The sequence below is a fragment of the Mustela nigripes genome, chromosome 14 (assembly GCF_022355385.1).
Source record: "Mustela nigripes isolate SB6536 chromosome 14, MUSNIG.SB6536, whole genome shotgun sequence".
Taxonomy (NCBI): domain Eukaryota; kingdom Metazoa; phylum Chordata; class Mammalia; order Carnivora; family Mustelidae; genus Mustela; species Mustela nigripes.
In genome coordinates this window covers 35,505,496-35,527,754 of record NC_081570.1, presented here as the reverse complement: position 1 = coordinate 35,527,754, position 22,259 = coordinate 35,505,496, and the positions used below count along the sequence as shown (strand labels likewise).

The window sequence follows — 22,259 nt, the reverse complement described above, 5'->3', positions numbered from 1 at the left end:
TTCTCTGATTTGTAGCCTATTCAAAAGTTAAGGGCATAGAATAGCACAAAGAAGAAAAACTCCTCTTAAAGAAAAAAGACAATCTCTGCTGATTCTCTGGATATTCTAGCACTTAACAGGGTTAAGTCAGGTAACACTACAGACTGACCAGTATAGTCTGTCTAAGCATGGCCAAGCTCTGTGCCTACAATTTAAAAACTGTTCACTTACCAATCAGACCACTTGTCTTTATTAGGGCTATGGATGGCCTAAGAGATGGTAGGAAATGGGATTTTAAGAGAAAACCTCGGCTCCATAGCTCAGGGGTTAGAGCACTGGTGTTGTAAGAGAAAACCTCTGGGGTGCCTGACTGGCTGAGTCAGTAGAGCATGTGACTCTTTCTTTTTATTTATTTATTTGACAAAGAGATCACAAGTAGTCAAAGAGGCAGGCAGAGAGAGGGGGAAGCAGGCTTCCCGCCAACCAGAGAGCCCAATGTGAGACTTGATCCCAGGACCCTGAGATCATGACCTGAGCTGAAGGCAGAGGCTTAACCCAGACTGAGCTACCCAGGTGCTCCGAACATGTGACTCTTGATCTCGGGATTGTGGGTTTGAGCCCTGCATTGGGTGTAGAGTTCTTAAAAATAAAATTTAGGCGTGCCTGGATGGCTCAGTCGGTAAGCGTCTACTTTCAGCTCAGGTCATGATCCCGGGCTCCTGGGATCAAGCCTGCTCAACAGGAAGCATCTCCCTCTCCCCCTGCTTACATTCCCTCTCTGTCAAATAAAATCTTTTTTAAAAAATAAGATTTTTTAAAAAAGGAGAGAGAGAGAAAACCAAATGTAAGACGCTTTGCAGGCTAATGCTGCCACATATAGAGGAATAGAGCACAGAGAGTCAAAGTTTAGGCCTTAGAACCAGAGGTTTGGGTTACCTCAGTCCTCCTCTTAGTGGCAAATTACTTAAGGTCTTTCTGCCATTTCTTCATTTGTAAAATATGGAAAACTGTACCTTCTTTTGAGTAGCATGGTACCCATGGCACATACTAAAAAAAAAATGCAACTGATGATCCCTAGGGCTTTTTTGTTTTTTTTTTTTTAAGATTTTATTTATTTATTTGAGAGAGAGACCATGAGAAAGGAGAGGTCAGAGGGAGAAGCAGACTCCCTGAGCAGGGAGCCCGATGTGGGACTCGATCCTGGGACTCCAGAATCATGACCTGAGCCGAAAGGCAGTTGCCCAACCAACTGAGCCACCCAAGTGCCCCACCCCTAGGCTTTTATAAGTACTTTAAAAAGAGTGACCAGAGGGGCGCCTGGGTGGCGCAGTTTAAGAGTCTGACTTGATTTCAGCTCAGGTTGTGATCCCAGGGTCATGAGATCAAGCCCCTTGTCAGGCTCTGTGCTGAGCAGAGGCTGCTAGTTTCTCCCGGCCTCACTCACTCTCTCTCAAATAAATAAGTCAGTCAGTCAGTCAATCAATCAGTAGTGACCAGAAAGTTACTGATAAAAGGTGGGTTAAGGGAGGAGATATAAAGTCACCTTCCTCACTGTGAGGTAGGCTCGGGAAGAACTTACATTCTTATCAGATTTGGTTTGAGTCTAGTACTATGACTTATGGTGTTTGACCCTGAAAAAGTAACATAACCCCCTAAGCCTCTATTTCCTCATGGCTGTAAGTGGAGTAATACTACCTACTACATAGTATTTTGGAATAAAAAATAATGTACGTGGGAGAGCTATAACAATGCTGCTTATGATCCAGTTGAATAGAACTAGGACCTCTCTACTGTAGCTTGTTATTCAAAATCCAACTTATAAGAGCCAGCAGAACTTTTTATCTTTAATCACTATCACTAAAGATTAAGACATGGTAGTTTTTTAAAAATTAAAGAATTCAGTTCTGTGCTTTTTCCATAAAGAACTCCTAAAACCCAACAAGCAGCCCAATGGTGCTACCATTTAACCAGTTCACTTCTGGTTACCATGCCTGTGCTGGCTGGAGTGCAACGACATGCACATAGGTAGAATATAGTTTACCAGAATGAGCTGCAAATACTGATAGTGGGTCTTTGAAAATCTAAAACTAAACAGAACCCTTAGTCTGTCAATTACACGAAGTGGTAACCATTAACTGGAATATACCTGTGGTTATTAATACCAACATTAGATGAGCCTTACAGACAGCAGAATCCTCAAATTACAGTACAACTCAAGTCAGACGTGCCAATTATGTAATTGCTAATTAGAGGCTTATACATCTTGATGGAATTGAACCAAAATTAGACCAATAATACTATGCAAAGCATCCACACTTTATAATGTTCTAAGTAACAAAAACTTCAGTTTAGCAGCCAAAGCGAGCATGAAATGGGGGGAAAGCAGCAAGAGGGCTAATAGTTAAGATTTTTTGTTATCTTTTGGAGGGGGCTAATTTAAAACGAATGTAAATAAGCCTCAAAACACTTCCTGAAGACTAAAAGTAGAAGAGGGTCACCAGAATTCTTTCACTATGGTTAATGGCCTTCATTTAAATGGCATGCCTGCTTAAGTGTACCAATTCACTGGATTCTACTGCTCTAATCCTGCTTCCTAAAGCAGAGAAGAGGAACCATGTGAACAGTATATTAAATAATCCAGAGGCATGCAAGTGAACATCCATTCAGCATTCTCTGCCAGCCTGGCCCACTGTTTCCCTACCAACCCCACCAGCCCCCATCCACCTCTATTGGCTAGTATGGTACGAGTTACTGATAGCTAGCCAAGTCTCAGAAACCACAGAGAAGCCCTATTTTGCAGTTAGTAAAAAGCGTTAGTTTATAAGCCAGCTGAAGACTTGCTTTTGATTTAACTTGCTCAACTTATCACAATCTTCTTAAACTTTCCCCACTTTCATTTAGCCCTTTCCTAATCCAAAGGCAGACGGAAAATCCTGAATGGAAGGCTGACTTTTACCCATGATTAGTGAGTCAAATCCAGAAATGTACTCCACCCACTGCAGCTCTTGCATATCCCGGTTACCTTCACCCTCTTTCATCTGTTCTTCTCTGTCTTGTGTTTCTTCATTAGCAGCTATCTTAACTTTGTCTTCAGAGGACTTCTCAGTAGCCCCCCGGGCTACCTTGGTCTCAACCCCATCTCCAGCTGCCTCAGACTCTTCTATGGGCAGCTTGGTCTCCTCCTGGCTAGGAACCAACTCTGCCCTGACCTTCTCCTCTAGTCCTGAGCCATCTTTTCTTTCAGTCAGTCCTTCTGCATTAGTCTGTTGTTCAACAGGAGTCTCACCTCCTGCAGCTGACAGTCCATTGACTGAACCATCCTTAGGGAGAACTGTGGCCTCCTGCCCAGGCTTCTCAGACACTTCGGACCCAGCTTCTGCAGCTGAGGCCTCTGCAGCCTCTACTGTCACCTCTGGCGACTCTCCAGTAGGAGGCATTTCTTGCCCTACCAGCTGCTCAAGCACACCCTTTCCTGGCTCATTTTCAGAGGCAGCTACCTGTTCCTTTGGCTCTTCCCCACCCACATCCACTGGCTTTACTGCTGAATCTATAGGCTCTGCTTCTGCCTCCACTGCAGTACCCTGCTTTTCAAGAGTCGTAACAGGCTGCTCTCCTGAGGCTTCTTTTGGCTTCTCCTCTATGCTCACAATTACTTCTCCCTGCTTCTCCTGACCTCCTTTTTCTCTGGATTCTTCTTGGATGTCAGTTCCACAAACTGATTCTCCTTCCCCAGCATCTGGTAATTCCTGTTCTGGCTTCCCAGAAGTGACCTTGACTTCATTCAGTCCTTCTGGTGCTGCTATTTCTTTTGCCTCAGTGGTTTCAGTTAACTGATCTGAAGTGGATTCAACTTTTTCCCGTAGTTCCTCTGCAGGCTCACTTATATCCATGTCTTCTCTTCCACCCTTCTCCATTTCAGTCTCCTGCTCTTTATCAATTTCAGGCTTTACCAGAGACTGGTCTTCTGGTTTTTTTGCTTCTTCTTTTTCTCCCATGGCGTCATAAACCTGTTCTCTCAACTCTTCCCTTGCTTCCTCTACATGGTTAAAGAACATGAAGCATAAACATGTCTTCGAATTTAGTGATTAAGGCATAAATGGAAACTAAAAATACATTCCCTTTAAACCCTCAAACAGCCTGGCTTAAATTTTAGCAGATGGCCTAAAAATTATCTGCCCCCTTGAGAAAAAGCAAAGGGAAAAGTCCCAGATAGCAGAGCAACTTACAGCAAAAGAAACCCAAGCTCCTTAAATGAGATACTGTTTTACTTGAGCATTCTGAGTATCAGTTAGGTTAAGAGATGCCAAGCTTTATGCTCTCCTCCAAACATTATAAACCTCCATCTAATATGTAAAACTAACAGCCAAACTCCATTTAGAATTTAAATTTAATTTTCTTAGATACAAAAAATGTAAAAAGACTCCAAAAGCACTGCTGTTAAAATAACTGAGCTGCAGACTTTTAAAAATTTGCATCTAAAATTATTTAAGGTTGTTATGTATTTAAAATATCAATTTAAATAACCACATTTATTGGGGAAATTAACTTTTCCTTTTATAAAACCCTGTCAGTTTCAGTAATTGGCTGTCTCCACTGTAGTCTCCACCAGATGCAGGTATCACCCCAAGCAACTTAGGAGAGACCATCCAGGACAGGGAGAGCCCTAGTCCCATCACTTGTACACAAGAAATATACGTCGCATCTCCTGAACATCACATGCAACTCCACATACCATCTATGTTATCATTATTTTCTACCAGAGATTCGTCTTCTGTTTTTTCTCCTTCCTCCTCTTCCACATGCACACCTTCTAGGGCATTTCCCAACACACCATTCTCCATTCTGGAAGAACAAAAGGAGAAAGCACTAAAGGTATGATGGTTAGAACCTAACAGGTTTTCTAAGACAGAAATTATTTAAGACAGAAATTATAAAAGAAACAGAAAAGCAATCAAGTGTAGAGAATACAAACTTTATTCATGGAAGAAAGGCAGTGATCAAAACTAATATAAATTAAGGCAGTAAAAGCACTTCAAGAAAGAAAAAAGCATACCCTTCATCCCACCACCCAAAAAGCACCAATGACTCTTGTCAAAAGAACAAGATCAATAATATGTATTTGCTTTACCATAGGGCCAAAATATCTCCCAAACTTCACATCTACCCCTATTTCTTTAGTTTGCTTTAAAACATTCTGGCAAGACTTGTGACCAATCAGGATGACCTACAAAATTAGAAAACTTACCAGAACTGAGATTAAATGAACCATATAACATTTGCTAGTTTGTATACCCTTAATATATTTTATTCTGGTTAATAAACTTCAGTGGAAAATATGCAACAACTTTCTAGAAGGGAGGACTACTGGTTTTATTTATGAGACATTTTCATATAGTAGTGTTTTCAAATTACCCTTCATTCAGTCCTTATTTAGGATGACTGTTTTGTGCTTAGAGTGCTTTTAATGTTCTCTCTCTATACTGGACTTTATGGTCCAAAAATAAATTATGATTATTCACTAACAGAAAAGATCTCTGCTTCTAAAGCCCCCAAAAGTCAAAACCCAAGCCTAAGTTTACTCTGTATCAAGTGCCTTCCAAAACTTCCATCAGTATTTCATGTGTCTTCTAAACCCCTTTCTTAGTAAAACCAGTCTCACCCAGCTCATATGAAATCCCAAAGCTAGTAAATAACCTTGACAAACAAAGAAACTTAAGTTTTTAAATAGACCATAATGTGATATAAAACATCCCACTTAAAAACAGTGGTTTGAGGGGCACCCGGGTGGCTCAGTCAGTTACACGGCAGACTACTGATTTCAGCTCAGGCTATGATCTCAGGGTTGTGAGATGGAGCCCCACAACGGGCTCCAACCTCAATGGGGAGTGTCGGCCTTAAGGACTCTCCTCCTCTCCCTCCACCAATCATCCTCCACTCGCTCTCTCTCAAATAATCTTTAACCAAAAAACAAAAAACAAAAAAACCTGTGGCTTGAAAAACATACCTTGCCAACTCCAGAAGTGATTTCCCATAGAAAAAGAAGGCTTCTCCACACTCATTAGCTGTCTCTCCATACTTCTTACCTCTACAAAGAGAACAAATATCTAAGATCTGAACTGACATCTAGTCTAAAATACTTATTTCTAGTTCTGTAAATTAAAAAATGACATTTCTTCAGTGACACATCATTTTAGGAAACCAATACTCCCCCCTTCTCTTGCTTTCAAGTCAAATTCAAAGGGACTTTAAAAAACAATGTATGGGGCGTGTGGGTGACTTAAGGTTCCAACTCTTGATCTCAGCTCAGGTCTTCATCTCAGGGCCATCAGTTCATCAGCCCCACACTGCGTGGGGTACCTGGTTGGCTGAGTCATCTGCCTTCAGCTCAGGTCATGATCTCAGGGTCCTGGGATTGAGCCCTATATCAGGTTCTGCCCTAAGCAGGAAATCTGCTTGTCCTCTCCCTCTGCCCCTCCTCCCACTCGTTCTCTCTCTCTCTCTCAAATAAATAAATAAATAAATAAATAAATAAATAAAAACAAGGGGCACCTCGGTGGCTGCCTATGGCTCAGGTCATGATCCCAGGGGTCATGGAGGATGGGATGGAGCCCCACACCCCGCTCTCTGCTCAGCAGGAGCCTGCCTCCCCTCTCCCTACTGCTCTGCCTACACTTGAATGCTCTCAGTCAATAAATAAAACCTTTTAAAAAAAATGAACAAGCAAACATAGCGCCACATTAGGCTCCTAGCTGAACACGATGCCAACTTTAAAAAAAAAAAAGTGCGTATGTGCACCCATACATGTACGAAATTAATAGATTGCCTGGTCTTTCTCTCTGTATGTTTCAAGTGACATCAACTTGCTGCAGTTATAGTATATAATCTGAGAGCCAAACTACATTAATAGGTATTTCTCCTGCTATAAGATGAGTGTCAGGGCACATGGGTGGCTCAGTCATGAAACCTCTGCCGCCTTTGGCTCAGGTCATGATCCCTGCATCCCGGGATCACCCTACATGGGGCTCCCTGCTCAGCAGGGGCTCTGCCTCTCCCTCTGTCTCCTCTGCCTGCTGTGTCAGTATGGGACAGAATGAACAGTTAAAGGACTTTTGGCAGAGCCTTAAAGAATGAATAAGGTATATGGAAAGACATCATGTTATTAAAGATAGGAGCTTATTCTCTGGAGTCAGATTGCCTGGGTTCAAATCCCACCTCTAGACCTTAATTGACTAGCTGTAGAAACCTTAGACTCAGTGCCTTAGTTTTCTCATCTATAAACAGAAATGTTGAGAACTGTTCAAAGATCTAAGAATTGATTTAATAATGCCTATAAAAGTATTTAAAACAACGCTTAGAAATATAAATAGCACTATACGTAAGTTTTAGCTATTAATACCTAGACAGGGAAGAGGGAAAGGAAAACAAATCACAAGTGTGATAAATGAAAAGGAGGAGGTACTTTACATAGAGTAAGGAGACTAGTTTTCATGAAGGAAGGACTAGCAGAAGTCACTCAAAGTCAGGGACGCCTGGGTGGCTCAGTTGGTTGGGCGACTGCCTCTGGCTCAGGTCATGATCCTAGAGTCCCGGGATCAAGTCCCTCATCAGGCTCCCCACTCTGCAGGGAGTCTGCTTCTCTCGCAGACCCTCCCACTTCTCATGCTTTTCTCTCTCTCATTCTCTCTCTCAAATAAAATCTTTAAAAAAAAAAAAAAAAAAAAAAAAGTCAGGCCACCTAATGGCCTTTACAGCCTAGGGAGAGTAACTAGAGAAACTAATCACAAAGTATTATGAGGGTCATGTTTAAGTATAATCTACTAGGGGGGCGCCTGAGTGGCTCAGTAGGTTAAAGCCTCTGCCTTCAGCTCAGGTCATGATCCCAGGGTCCTGGAAAGGAGTACTAGGCTCTCTGCTCGGTGGGGGAACCTGCTTCCTCCTCTCTCTGCCTGCTTCTCTGGCTACTTGTGATCTCTGTCTGTTAAATTAAAAAAATCTTTAAAAAAAAAAACGTATAATCTACTAGATTAGAATACTGCATGTCAAATTTTCCCCCTAAATATCCTTAAAGGCAGGAGAGTGAAAATACTGATCTCTAGATTATCTGGTAAGAAAATAAGCTAAGGGGGCGCCTGGGTGGCTCAGTGAGTTAAAGCCTCTGCTTTCGGCTCAAGTCATGATCCCAGGGTCCTGGATCGAGCCCCACGTCGGGCTCTCTGCTCAGCAGGGAGCCTGCTTCCTCCTCTCTCTGAATGCCTCTCTGCCTACTTGTGATCTCTGTCTGTCAAATAAATAAATAAAATCTTTAAAAAAAAAAATAAGCTAAGAAGGATGTTTATTTGTGCTTATTTTTTAAAACTTCAATTACAGCAGTTTACACTGTAAATTAATCATACGTTTTTATTATAAAAATACCAACTTAGCATCAGATCAAATTTGCCCCCTACTCATAACATACCACAGGATATCAGAGTCTCAGTTCCTCTGGCCCAGATGATGACAAACTAAGAAGCCAGAGCTCAGGAATTAAACGAGATTAACGCAGACATCCAGGAATAAGATTCTAGTCTACATGTTGGGGAAGGGAGTGAGGCTAGAAGAATGAATTGACAGCACCCTGACTGACTGAATAAGAAGGAATGAAGAAGCTAGAAGCTTTTAATCATGGTGAACCTGAAATCTAGTTTTACTAATAAGCATTTCTTTTTTAAGATTATTTATTTATTTGACAGACAGAGATCACAAGTAGGCAGAGAGGCAGGCAGAGAGAGAGGAGGAAGCAGGCTCCCCGCAGAGCAGAGAGCCCGATGTGGGGCTCGATCCCAGAACCCTGGGACCATGACCTGAGCTGAAGGCAAAGGCTTAACCCACTGAGCCACCCAGGCGCCCACTAATAAGCATTTCTTATAAAAGGGATTTCTTCAGGGGCACCTGGGTGGTTCAGTCACTAAGCAGCTACCTTCAGCTCAGGTCATGATCCCAGGATCCTGGGATCGAGTCCCCCATCAGGCTCCCTGCTCAGTGGAGAGCCTGCTTCTCCCTCTTCCTCTGCCTGCCTCTTTGCCTACTTGTGATCTCTGTCAAATAAATAAATAAAAATCTTTAAAAAAAAAAAAAAAAAAGATGTGCTAACAGTCAGCATTAGTGCTAGGGTGGCCAACCATCTTGGCTTACTTGGGACTTTCAGGAGTTTCTCCAGACATAGAGCTTCCAGTGTTAAAATTAGAAAAGTTCCAGAACAGAGGCACCTGGGCACCTGGGTGCTCAGTCAGTCAAGCGTACAACCATTGATCTCAGGTCAGGTCTTGATCTCCTGGTTGTGAGTTTGAGCCCCATACTGGGCTCCATGCTGGGCTCCACGCTGGGAGTAGGGCCTACTAAAAAAAGTCCCAGAACAAAGTAAGATGAGTTGGTCACTCCAATTAATGGTGACTGGGAAACAAACTACCTTACTCAGGGAAAAAAATGAAAGAGATTGCTCAGTAATATTCAAGTCTTATTGTTAGTGATGGAAATACACCTGTACATGAAAAATATCAAATTTTTTAAAACTCCGTCCCCACCATAAGACAACCTTTTAACAAACACAATGTAGCACAACCTAGCAAAACACAGTACTTACAAAAGACTAGCTGCTTCCTGGAATGCATTGACAGCTGCTGGAATATCCCCCATCACCAGATGTTTCTGTCCTAAACCCAACAGTTTCTTAGCTTCATTATCCACATCCAGACTGCAAGAAAAAAATATTTCAAATGTCAAATACTTCTTAAAATCAACATATTCTGAATACCTGTTACATTTAAACCATTGTACTTTAACTTCTTTAAACCTTTGAGCACACTCTCCAGCAGGCTTAGCCAACTCACTTTATCACTATAAAAGCAAAAGAAATCATAAAGCAACATTCAAGAGCTTATATCGTATGCTACTATAAATATTTGCAAGTAACAAACAAAAAAAATCATGAAAGAACCTTATATTACACACAGCAAGTTGTACTGCTTCTAAGAAAAATACATCAAGAAACATTTAGGGGGGCGCCTGGGTGGCTCAGTGGTTTGCGCTGCTGCCTTCGGCTCGGGTCATGATCTCAGGGTCCTGGGATCGAGCCCCGCATCGGGCTCTCTGCTCTGCAGGGAGCCTGCTTCCCTCTCTCTCTCTCTCTCTGCCTGCCTCTCTGCCTACTTGTGATCTCTGTCTGTCAAATAAATAAATAAAATCTTTAAAAAAAAAAAGAAAAAAGAAACATTTAGGTAGGGGCGCCTGGGTGGCTTAGTGGGTTAAATCCTCTGCCTTCAGCTCAGGTCATGATCCCACAGTCCTGGGATCGAGCCCCATATAGGGCTCTCTGCTCAGCGGGGGGCCTGCTTCTCTCTCTCTGCTTGCCTTTCTGCCTACTTGTGATCTCTATCAAAGAAATAAAGTCTTAAAAAAAAAAGGATAAAAAAAGAAACATTTAGGTAGACAGCAAAGACAGTGATCTCAATATCAAGACAATGTGGAACTGACATAAACACAAATAGATGAAATGGAACAGAGTAGAAAAACAGAATAGAAAAACAGATCCACACATACGACCACTTGAAATTTTGACAAAGGTACCAAGACAATTCAATGAAGAAAGAATGATCTCCTGAACAACTGGTGCAGGAATAACTGGATATCCACTTGCAAAAAAGTAAACCTCAACCTTATTATCACGGCACATACAAAAATTAACTTCAAATGAATTACAGACTTTAATATTTATTTATGTTTCTTTGTTTGTCAGAGAGAGAGAAAAATGAGGAAGAGAGCACAAGCAAGGAAGCAGGGGGATCCAGGAGGGAGAGAGGGTGAAGCAGGCTCCTCACGGAGCAAGGAGCTCAATACAGGCCTCCATCCCAGGACCCTGGGATTATGACCTGAGCCAAAGACACACTTAACCAACTAAGCCACCCAGGCATTCCTGGAGTATAGACTCTCTAAATGTAAGATTGAAAACCATAGGGGCGCTTGGGTGGCTCAGTGGATTAAAGCCTCTGCCTTCGGCTCAGGTCATGATCTCAGGGTCCTGGGATCGAGTTCCGCATCGGGCTCTCTGCTCGGCAGGGAGCCTGCTTCCTCCTCTCTCTCTCTCTCTGCCTGCCTCTCTGCCTACTTGTGATCTCTGTCAAATAAATAAATAAAATCTTTTTTAAAAATAAAAATAAAAACAGTGATTGTCAACCTAAGTGAACTTAGGAATTATCAGGAAGTTTTTTCTAAAAAACACACAAGCCTGAATTCTATCTTAAGCTTAACAAATAAAATCTCTAGAGATGCAACCCATAAATCTACCTTTTGAATAAGCATCCAAATAGTTCGGACAACCATTTAAGCTTACCTCTGGTTAAGAACCACAGTCATATCAAGACAAGGAAGTTTATGTAGAAGTAGATGTGGGCCCAATATAAAATTTAAAACTTTTAAACTAGAATAACATAAAATTGAAAGTGGCAACCTTCTAAAATAGAGATCTAAGTCAGTAGAAGTATTCAAAGAAAGAACAGGTTAGCATTTGCCAGGCATGTAATAAGTAAGGAGCAGAACTAACTTTCAAGTCTAGTATTTTAATCAAATGTGAAAAACCTGAAGACATCATTATCAGGATTCCACACTTTAAATTACATACAAGTATCTTAATATTCGGTCTTAACTGTTATCTATTAAAAATAATACTGCCCTTTGGGGCACCTGGGTGGCTCAAGTTAGTCAAATGTCTGGCTTTGGCTCAAGTCATGATCCCAGGATCCTGGGATCAAGACTCACATCAGGGGCGCCTGGGTGGCTCAGTGGGTTAAGCCGCTGCCTTCGGCTCAGGTCATGATCTCAGGGTCCTGGGATCGAGTCCCGCATCGGGCTCTCTGCTCAGCAGGGAGCCTGCTTCCCTTCCTCTCTCTCTCTGCCTGCCTCTCAGTGTACTTGTAATTTCTCTCTGTCAAATAAATAAATAAAATCTTTAAAAAAAAAAAAAAAAAAAAAAAAGACTCACATCAGGATCCCTGCTCAGCAGGGAGTCTGCTTCTTCCTCCCATCCGCCCACTGCTTCCCTGCTTGTGCTCTATCAAACAAATAAGATCTTTAATAAATAAAAGTAATATTGCCCTTAAATTATATAGTTCTTAGTTTATGTTCCAGACATAAATCTAACTGTACTCTGTAAATAATCTTACCTCTCAACTTTATTTGCAGAGGTAGAAGGAGCAGGAGCATCTTCTTCAATCCTGTAATGAAAAATTAAGGGGAAAAAATTAAAAACGAAGGCTACTTTAAGCATGGAAATTAAATAAAGAAAAATATAAACCCCTAAGATCTTAAAAATACTGATTTACCTACATAATCAAATGTTATCTTCATTCATTCAAATATCTGTTAAATGCCTATTTGTTAGGCAAAAGATACATAGTACAGTGAACAAGATGGTTACATCCTAGTTTTGAGTTTATGATCAGGTGGAAAAGAGTGAGGTACGTTATAATGCAGCATGTGCATTCCTTAAAAACCTCACATTCCATTAAACTCATTAAAAATAACGTTTCTCTTTTTTTAATTAACATATAATGCATTATTTGCCCCAGGGGTACAGGTCTGTGAATCAGGCTTACACATTTCACAGCACTCACCATAGCACATCCCCTCCCCAGTGTCCATAACCCAGCCACCCTATCCCACCCCCCAGCAACCCTCAGTTTATTTCATGAGATTAAGAGTCTCCTGGGGCGCCTGGGTGGCTCAGTGGATTGGGCCGCTGCCTTCGGCTCAGGTCATGATCTCAGGGTCCTGGGATCGAGTCCCGCATCGGGCTCTCTGCTCAGCAGGGAGCTTGCTTCCCTCTCTCTCTCTGGCTGCCTCTCTGTCTACTTGTGATTTCTCTCTGTCAAATAAATAAATCTTAAAAAAAAAAAAAAAAGAGTCTCTTATGGTTTGTCTCCCTCCTAATCCCACCCTGTTTCATTTTTTCCCTCCCTACCCCCCATGGCCTCCCACCCTGCTTCTCAAATTCCTCGTATCAGAGAGATCATATAATTGTCATCCTCTGACTTATAAAAATAATATTTGTTCTTAAAGAAAAAAAGAGGGGCGCCTGGGTGGCTCAGTGGATTAAAGCCTCTGCCTTCGGCTCAGGTCACAATACCAGGGTCCTCAGATCGAGCCCTGCATCGTGCTCTCTGCTCAGCAGGGAGCCTGCTTCCCTTCCTCTCTCTCTGCCTGCCTCTCTGCCTACTTGTGATCTCTGTCAAATAAATAAATAAATAAAATCTTTTTAAAAAAGAAAAACTTCCAAGAACATTCAGTTTTGAAGTTTTGGTGGGGGGGGCACCTGGGTGGCTCAGTGGGTTAAGCCTCTGCCTTCAGCTCAGATCATGATCTCAGGGTCCTGGGATCGAGCCCCACATCGGGCCCTCCTCTCTGCCTACTTGTGATCTATCAAATAAATAAATAAAATCTTTAAAAATCGTTAAAAAAAAGTTTTTTTTTAAAGTGGGTTTTTAAGATTTTATTTATTTATTTGACAGTGATCACAAGTAGGCAGAGAGACAGGCAGAGAGAGGGGGGGAAGCAGGCTTCCTGCTCAGCAGAGAGCCCGATGCAGTGCTCGATTCCAGGACCCTAGGATCATGACCTGAGCTGAAGGCAGAGGCTTTAACCTACTGAGCCACTCAGGCGCCTCAAGAAGTGGGTTTTTTTTTTTTTTAAGATTTTAATTATTTATTTGACAAAAGACTCGGTGAGAGAGGAACACAAGCAGGGGGAGTGGGAGGGGGAGAAGCAGGCTTCCCGTTGAGATGGGAGCCTGATGAGGGGCTCGATCCTAGCACCCTGGAATCATGACCTGAGCCAAAGGCAGACGCTTCACCATCTGAGCCACCCAGGCAACCCATGAAAAGTGTTTTTATTTATTTGACAGACAGAGATCACAAGTAGGCAGAGAGGCAGGCAGAGGGAAAGAGAGAGGAGGAAACAGGCTCCCTACGGAGTAGAGAGCCCGATGTGGGGCTCGATCCCAGGACCCTGGCATCATGACCTGAGCTGAAGGCAGAGGCTTTAACCCACTGAGCCACCCAAGCGCCCCCATGAAGTTTTAATAAATATCTTTAAAACATTTCAAGGGCACCTGGGTGGTTCAGTCAGTTAAGCGTCTGCCTTTGGCTCAGGTCGGGATCCCAGAATCCTGGGACTGAATCCCAAACTGGGCTCCCTGCTCAGCAGGGAGTCCATTTCTCTGCCCCTCCCCTGGCTGTGCTTTCTCTCTCTCTCTCTCAAATAAAAAAAAAAAAAAAAAACCTTAAAAAAAAATAATTTCATAGTTGTGTTTACTGAAAACACCTAGAAATACTGACCAAATCAGCCGCAATGAGTACCCTACCCCTGAATACCTAGGGGGTACCAAAAATCCGTCTCTCACTAAAAGGAACCAAGACTCCATTGAAAAATAATAGATTCTAAGCTTGGGCAGGGGAAGTACAAAGGTGAGTTTGGCTTTCATGTCAGAAAGCAAGGACTATCTAATATGACTTAGAGACATATATACTTATTGTCATTCAAAAAGAATTATAAATCAAATAGAAGGAATCCAGGGAAAGGCAGAATATGTGTATCCTTTTTTGCAACTTTTCTATAAATTTAACATGTTTCATAATAATGTAAAAAACATTAACAAAGCACACTCAAGAGACAGCCTAAATAAAATCCCACTAATCAAAAGAAGTGTCAATTGAGGGGTGTCTGGGTGGCTCAGATGGTTGGGCATCTGCCTTCAGCTCGGGTCACGATCTCCAGGTCCTGGGATCAAGCCCCATGTCAGGCTCCCAGCTCGGCAGGGAGTCTGCTTCTCCCTCTCCCCCTGCCTGTGTTCGTTCTCTCTCTCTCTCTCCAATAAATAAAATTTTTTAAAAAGTGTTAATCTGAGGGGCGCCTGGGTGGCTCAGTGGGTTAAAGCCTCTGCCTTCGGCTCAGGTCATGATCTCAGGGTCCTGGGATCAAGCCCCGCATCGGGCTCTCTGCTCCTCAGAGAGCCTGCTTCCTCCTCTCTCTCTGCCTGCCTCTCTGCCTAATTGTAGTCTCTGTCTGTCAAATAAATAAATAAAATCTTTAAAAAAAAAAAAAAAAAAAAAAGTGTTAATCTGAGCATCAACAAAAATAATAGCTACAATAGACTGAAAACTTCAAATATATTTAAATCAATGAGTTCTCAATGATATAAACAAAAACAAAGAACACATTATCTTTGGAGAATGATAGGAAACCACTGCACTATTTTGAAAATTGGTAAATAGGGGTGCCTGGGGGCACCTGGGTGGCTCAGTGGGTTAAAGCCTCTGCCTTTGGCTCAGGTCAGGATCCCAGGGTCTTGGGATCGAGCCCCACATCGGGCTCTCTGCTCAGCGGGGACCCTGCTTCCTTTTCTCGTTCTCTGCCTGCTTCTCTGCCTACTTATAATCTCTGTCAAATAAATAAATAAATAAAATCTTAAAAAAAAAAAAATAGGGGGGCGCCTGGGTGGCTCAGTGGGTTAAGCTGCTGCCTTCAGCTCAGGTCATGATCTCAGGGTCCTGGGATCGAGTCCCGCATCGGGCTCTCTGCTCAGCAGGGAGCCTGCTTCCTCCTCTCTCTCTGCCTGCCTCTCCGTCTACTTGTGATTTCTGTCAAATAAATAAATAAAATCTTTAAAAAAAAAAAAAAAATAGGGGTGCCTGGGTGGCTCAGTCAGTTGAGCAATGGCCTCTTGATTTTGGCTAGGGTCATGATCTCAGGGTCAAGCAGGCTCCAGGCTCATCAGGGAGTCTGCTTCTGATTCTCTCGCTCTCTCTCTCTGCCTTTGTCCCTCCCACCAGTGGCGCCCTCTCTATAATACATCTTTTCTAAAAATATTTAAAAACTGGTAAATAAGGGCACCTGGGTGGCTCAGTGGGTTAAGCCGCTGCCTTCGGCTCGGGTCATGATCTCGGAGTCCTGGGATCGAGTCCCACATTGGGCTCTCTGCTCAGCAGAGAGCCTGCTTCCCTCTCTCTCTCTCTGCCTGCCTCTCCATCTACTTGTGATTTCTCTCTGTCAAATAAATAAATAAAAATCTTAAAAAAAAACCAAAAACTGGTAAATAAGAAAAATTTACAATATACTTGTATTTGCTACTTCTTTATAATACAGTTATACTGTAGGTTTTAGACAAGTTTTAAGACATGGTTGATTTCAGTTACTATTTGGGAATTTTATAGACTGATCCCATGCACTTAGTATTCATTTAAATCCTTGGCATTTGTGGGGGCTCTACGCTTGGCGGGGAGTCTTCTTCTTCTTCTCCCTCTGCCTCCCACTCAGGTCATTATCTCATGGTCCTGGAATAGAGACCCAGTGGTGCTCTCTGTTTGGCAAGGAGTCTGCTTCTCCCTCTGCCTCACACTTGTGCTCTCAACTCTCTCTCTCAAATGAATAAGTAAAATCTTAAAAAAAAAAACCTTAAGCGGGGTGTCTGGGTAGCTCAGTAGGTTAAAGCCTCTGCCTTCAGCTTGGGTCCCAGGGTCCTGGGATCAAGGCCTGCATCAGGCTCTCTGCTCAGCAGGGAGCCTGCTTTCCCCTCTCTCTCTGCCTGCCTCTCTCCCTAGTTGTGATCTCTGGCAAATAAAATCTTAAAAAAAAAATCCTTAATCAGAGAGAGACAAATATCATATGATCTCACTGATATGAGGAATTTGAGAAACAAGACAGAGGGCCATAGGGGAAGGGAAGGGAAAATGAAACAAGACAAAACCAGAGAGGGAGACAAACCATAAGAGACTCAATCTCAGGAAACAAACGGAGGACTGCTGGAGTGGAAGCGGGTGGGAGGGATGCAGTGGCTGGGAAATGGACACTGGGGAGGGTATGTGCTATGGTGAGCGTTGTGAATTGTGTAAGACTGATGAATCACAGACCTGTACCCCTGAAACAAATAATATTACATGTTAATTTAAAAAAAATCCTTGGGATGCCTGGTTGGCTTAATCAGTTAAGCTGCTGCCTTCAGCTCAGGTCCAGGCTCTTGGGATAAAGTCCGAGTTGGGCTTCTTGCTCATCGGGGAGCCAGCTTCTCTCTCTGCCTTTGCCTGCCATTCTGCCTGCTCATGCTCTGTCTCTCTCTCTGACAAATCAATCAATCCCTGGCATTTTTATCTGCTCTATCATCACTTTTAACATATATCCCAAAAGTATTACCCAGATAAGGACATATATCATTTAAAAATGTACCCCTAAAGCACGCCAGATCTCAAATGAAAGCTGGGAATGCTGTTAAGTAATGAAATGGAGAAGGGCACCTGGGTGGCCTAGCTGGTTACGTGTCTGACTCTTGATTTCAGCTCAGGTCTGGATCTCAGGGTTTTGAGTTCAAGCTCTGCACTGGACTCCACAATGGGCACAAAGTCTACTTAAAGAAACAAAACTGGTGAAATGGAGAAAAGTACACTGGGGAAAGAGGCAACCTTCCTAGTATTACTCAGAATTGGAATACATACTGCAAGAAAACTAGAAGTATGAGAACAGAAGCTATAGAAGAAAGAAGGGCTCCCCTGAGTAGACAATTATTGAAAACTCTCCAAAAGGTTAAAAACAACACAAACGGAATGGAAACTATTACAAAACCAGAGAGGGAGACAAACCATAAGAGACAAACTCAGGAAACAAACTGACGGTTGCTGGAGTGGAGGGGGATGGGAGGGATGGGGTGGCTGGGTGATGGACACTGGGGAAGGTATGTGCTATGGTGAGTGTAGTGAATTGTGTAAGACTGATGAATCACAGACCCGTACCCCTGGGACAAATAATACATTGTATGTTGGGCGCCTGGGTGGCTCAGTGGGTTAAAGCCTCTGCCTTCGGCTCAGGTCATGATCCCAGGGTCCTGGGATCGAGCCCCGCATCGGGCTCTCTGCTCCGCAGGGAGCCTGCTTCCTCCCCTCTCTCTCTGCCTGCCTCTCTGCCTGCTTGTGATCTCTGTCTGTCAAATAAATAAATAAAATCTTTAAAAAAAAAAAAATACATTGTATGTTAATTTTTTAAAATGATCTGGTTAAAAAAAAAAGAATGGAGTCTATTAGTTTTCTACAGCTGGACTTTCTTCTTCTTTAGCTCTAACAAATTTAGGGGCACCTGGGGGGCTCAGTTGATTAAGTTTAAGAAATTTATGAAGAGAGCTGAGTAACACAAGCAATATGGACGAAAACAAATGATCAATGAAAAAAATAGCTTATTCCTGGGATGCCTGGGTGGCTCAAGTCGGTTAAGCAGCTGCCTTCAGCTCAGGTCATGATCCCAGGGTCCAGGGATGGAGTAGCACATCTGGCTCCTCGTTCAGCGGGAAGCCTGCTTCTCTCTATGCCTGCTCTGCCTGCTGCTCCCCCTGCTTGTGCTCTCTCTGACAAATAAATAAAATTCTAATTCAATTCAATATTTAAATCTAATAGACATTTTAATTTTAGTACCTACTGTGCACACTGGAGACAGTCTCCAACCAAACAGTTAAAAAAGTAGTGGGGACAGGGGCATCTGGCTGCCTCAGTCTGTAGAGCAAGGGACTCTTGATCTCAGGGCTCATGAGTTCAAGCCCCACCTTGGGTGTAGAGATCACTTAAAAAAATAAACTTAAAAAAAAAAAAAAAGCAGAGGGAACAGTTTGTTTAGAAGCACAGAGAAAGGCAGGAGAGATTAAATGACAGGTGAGGATTAACTGTATTGTATTGGAGTCTCATTCTTAGAACATGGTTTAAAGACAAAAAAAAAATTTTAAGTTGTCATTTACTTTCAGCAGAATCCAAAATCTTTGCTTCCAACTCCTAATTCTTTTGTGAATATTATATTGGCCAGCAAGTCTGATGAAAAGCCCTGGGGAATGAGGAAAAAACTGGGTTGAAAATAAGCCAGAGACTTCATAGCTAGAGCCACAGGGATGAAGCACAGTTTAAAAGGCAATACTTCTAACTGCAGGTAAGAAAGTAGATAACCTTTACAGAAACCTAGAATGATGGCCTTGGATCCTTATCTACACTTCCAGGCATAGCCGGTTGTGTTCACATAGCTTCACTAAGGGGTTATTTTGGTCAGATTTAACACAAGCTTCTCAAATTACCTATGGTTGAAGGATCAGATTTTTTATTTCCAGTGTACAATAGTTTATTTGATTTTTTAAAAAAGATTTTATGTATGTATTTGAAAGAGAGAGAACAAGAGCACATAAGCAGGGGGAATGGCAGAGGGAGAGGGAGAAGCAAGGGCTCAATCCCAGAACCCTGCCATCATGACCTGAGGCGAACGCAGTTGCTTAACCAACTGAGCCAACCAGGTGCCCCTTTTTTTCTTCCCCAACAATCATTTGCTCCTTGCTTTTTTTTTTTTTAAAGTAATCCCTACACCCAACATGGGGCTCAAACTCATAACCCCTAAGATCAAGAGTTACACGCTCAACCAATGGAGCCAGGCAGGCACCCCATCAGATGATTCTTTTTTTGGACAGACCACAAGTAGGCAGAGGCAGACAGAGATAGAGGGGAAGCAGGTCCCCCAACAAGCAGAGACCCGGATCAGGGGGCTCGATCCCAGGACCCTGAGCCAAAGGCAGAGGCTTAACCTACTGAGCCACCCAGGTGCCCCATGAATGTTTATTAAATAATGCTTCCTCCAAATTTTTATTCTTATCTCTTTGTAGACCAGTAACAAACAGTTCACAAACCAGTATTAGTCTACCACCACTACTAGTCCACGGACCATGCAATGTGGTAGTAACAGACGTCTAAAATCACAACATGAATGCTGTATATACATGCTACAAACACTGAGGCACTCCAGTGGCAACAAAAATACAAAAATGTTTGGGCGCCTGGGTGGCTCAGTGGGGTAAGCCGCTGCCTTCGGCTCAGGTCATGATCTCAGGGTCCTGGGATCGAGTCCCACATCGGGCTCTCTGCTCAGCAGGGAGCCTGCTTCCTCCTCTCTCTGTCTGCCTGCCTCTCTGCTTACTTGTAATCTCTCTCTGTCAAATAAATAATAAATAAAATCTTTAAAAAAAAAAAAAGTTTTATACTCCACATGGATGAGGGGTGAGGAGCAATACTATATAAATTTCACTTAAGCCATGACAGAAGTTAACAGGTATCAGATTCACCCTCCCACCTCAAACAACTAAAAAAAAAAACTGGCCAAGAACACGAAACACCAGTTTTCAAACACTGAACAGCTAGTAACACAGGACATTGATCTATCTGAGAAAAGGGAAACAAATGAGATAAGCCCCGTTTAAGTGTCCCCAACTTACTGCTTAGAGAATTTTGTCCACAGTACAGAGGAACCCGAAAAGAGTCTGTTTCACAGAACTGAGATAAGAGTCTGGGGTTTGGGGCACCTGGGTGGCTCAGTGGGTTAAAGCCTCTGCCTTCGGCTCAGGTCGTGATCCCAGCCTTCTGGGATCGAGCCCCACATCGGGCTCTCTGCTCAGCGGGAGCCTGCTTCCCTCTCTCTCTCTGCCTGCCTCTCTGCGGACTTGTGATCTCTCTCTCTGTCAAATAAATAAATAAAATCTTAAAAAAAAAAAAAAAAGAGAGAGAGTCTGGGGTTTGGAGAGGCCTAGGTAGCTAGGATTTACAGAACAGAATGGAGAAAAGACAGCAAGCCCCAGATACCCACAGAAGGTTCCCTCCAGTCCTGATCACCTACATAAGAAAACTATTGAGGCCTAGGTAAGAGTTACTAGAAAAGATGAAACAATCTTCAGAGATCACACAGGGTCTAGAATAACTCATGTTCCCAAAAGCCAGGGTAGAAATACCTGTACCACATGAGGCAAATACCATTTAGTAACAAAATTAAGTTCCAGGCCTGCCTAACAAAACTTAAAGACAATCCTCAATAGGACTGAATTATCCTTTTTTTTTTTTTTTTAAAAGATTTTATTTATTTATTCGACAGACAGAGATCACAAGTAGGCAGAGAGAGAGGGGGAAGCAGGCTCCCTGCAGAGCAGAAAGCCCGATGCGGGGCTCGATCCCAGGACTCTGGGACCATGACCTGAGCCGAAGGCAGAGCCCTTAACCCACTGAGCCACCCAGGCGCCCCCAGGACTGAATTATTTCCAAGTAACTGCATCCCAACATCAAAATATATTTAAAGGAATTAAAAAAAAAAAAAAAAACCACTCAGCAACAAACCTCACAATGTCTGATAAGTTATGTAAGTAAAAAATGATCAGGCAAACAATAGTGGGGAAAAAATCCATAGTGGGGAAAAAAGGTAATCAAGAGAAACATACCCAGGAAGGACACAGACAATGACAGACAATGACATTAAGACAATCATTTTTAATGTACTCCACATGTTCAAGAATGTAAAGAGAAGCTGGAGTATGAGAAAAATAGAAGGTATTTTCTTAAAAAGTCAAGATTCAAATCACACTTCTGGAGACAAAAATACACTTGACACGATCAATCAGACTTGAAGAAGAAAATCACTAGAAATTTATAAAGCCAGCAGTGAAAACTATCCAAAATGAAAACAGAAAGACTTAAAAAAAAGTCTGAATTTCAGGTTGTGTGAGTGGCTCAGTTAGTAACGCAACCGACTCCTAACTTCCACTCAGGTCGGGATCTCAGGGTCGTGAGACTGAGCTCCACAGCGGGCTCCATACTCAGTGTGGAGTCTACTTGAGGTTCTCCCTCTCCCCCTGTCCTTTCCCTACTCTCTCTCTAAAATAAGTATTTTTGGGGGCGCCTGGGTGGCTCAGTTGGTTGGGCAACTGCCTGCGGCTTGGTTCGTGGTCCTGGAGTCCTGGGATGGAGTCCCACATCGGGCTTCTGGCTCCATGGGGAGTCTGCTTCTCCCTCTGACCTCCCCTCTCATGCTGTCTCACGGTCTCTCTCTCTCTCTCAAATAAATAAAGTCTTAAAAAAAAAATAAGTATTTCTTTTAAAAGTTTATTTATTTATTTGACAGAGGTAGCACAAGTAGGCAGAGCAGTAGGCAGAGCAGCAGGCAGAGAGAGAGGGAGAAGCAGGCTCCCCACCAAGCAGGGAGCCCAATGCGGGGCTCAATCCCAGGACTCTGGGACCATGACCTGAGCAGAAGGCAGATGCCTACAAACTTGAGCTACCCAGGCACCTCTAAAATAAATTTTTTATTTTTTTATTTTATTTTTTTTAAGATTTTATTTATTTATTTGACAGAGAGAGATCACAAGTAGGCAGAAAGGCAGGCAGAGAGAGAGGAGGAAGCAGGCTCCCTGCTGAGCAGAGAGCCCT

General features: G+C 42.8%; 1 protein-coding gene across 2 annotated transcripts in view; it reads right to left on the bottom strand.

Annotated features, from left to right (window-relative positions):
* NASP (nuclear autoantigenic sperm protein) overlaps nt 1–22,259 on the bottom strand; it is a 43,509-nt gene that overhangs the window by 6,970 nt on the left and 14,280 nt on the right. The window contains exons 2-6 of one of the 2 annotated variants that reach the window (XM_059374582.1): nt 12,174–12,224; nt 9,599–9,709; nt 5,984–6,064; nt 4,712–4,821; nt 3,002–4,015 (exon numbers count right to left, since the gene is read on the bottom strand). In XM_059374582.1, the coding sequence (XP_059230565.1) occupies nt 3,002–4,015; nt 4,712–4,821; nt 5,984–6,064; nt 9,599–9,709; nt 12,174–12,224 (1,367 nt within the window). The remainder of the gene's footprint in view (nt 1–3,001; nt 4,016–4,711; nt 4,822–5,983; nt 6,065–9,598; nt 9,710–12,173; nt 12,225–22,259) is intronic. The other variant, XM_059374583.1, reaches the window with a different exon arrangement.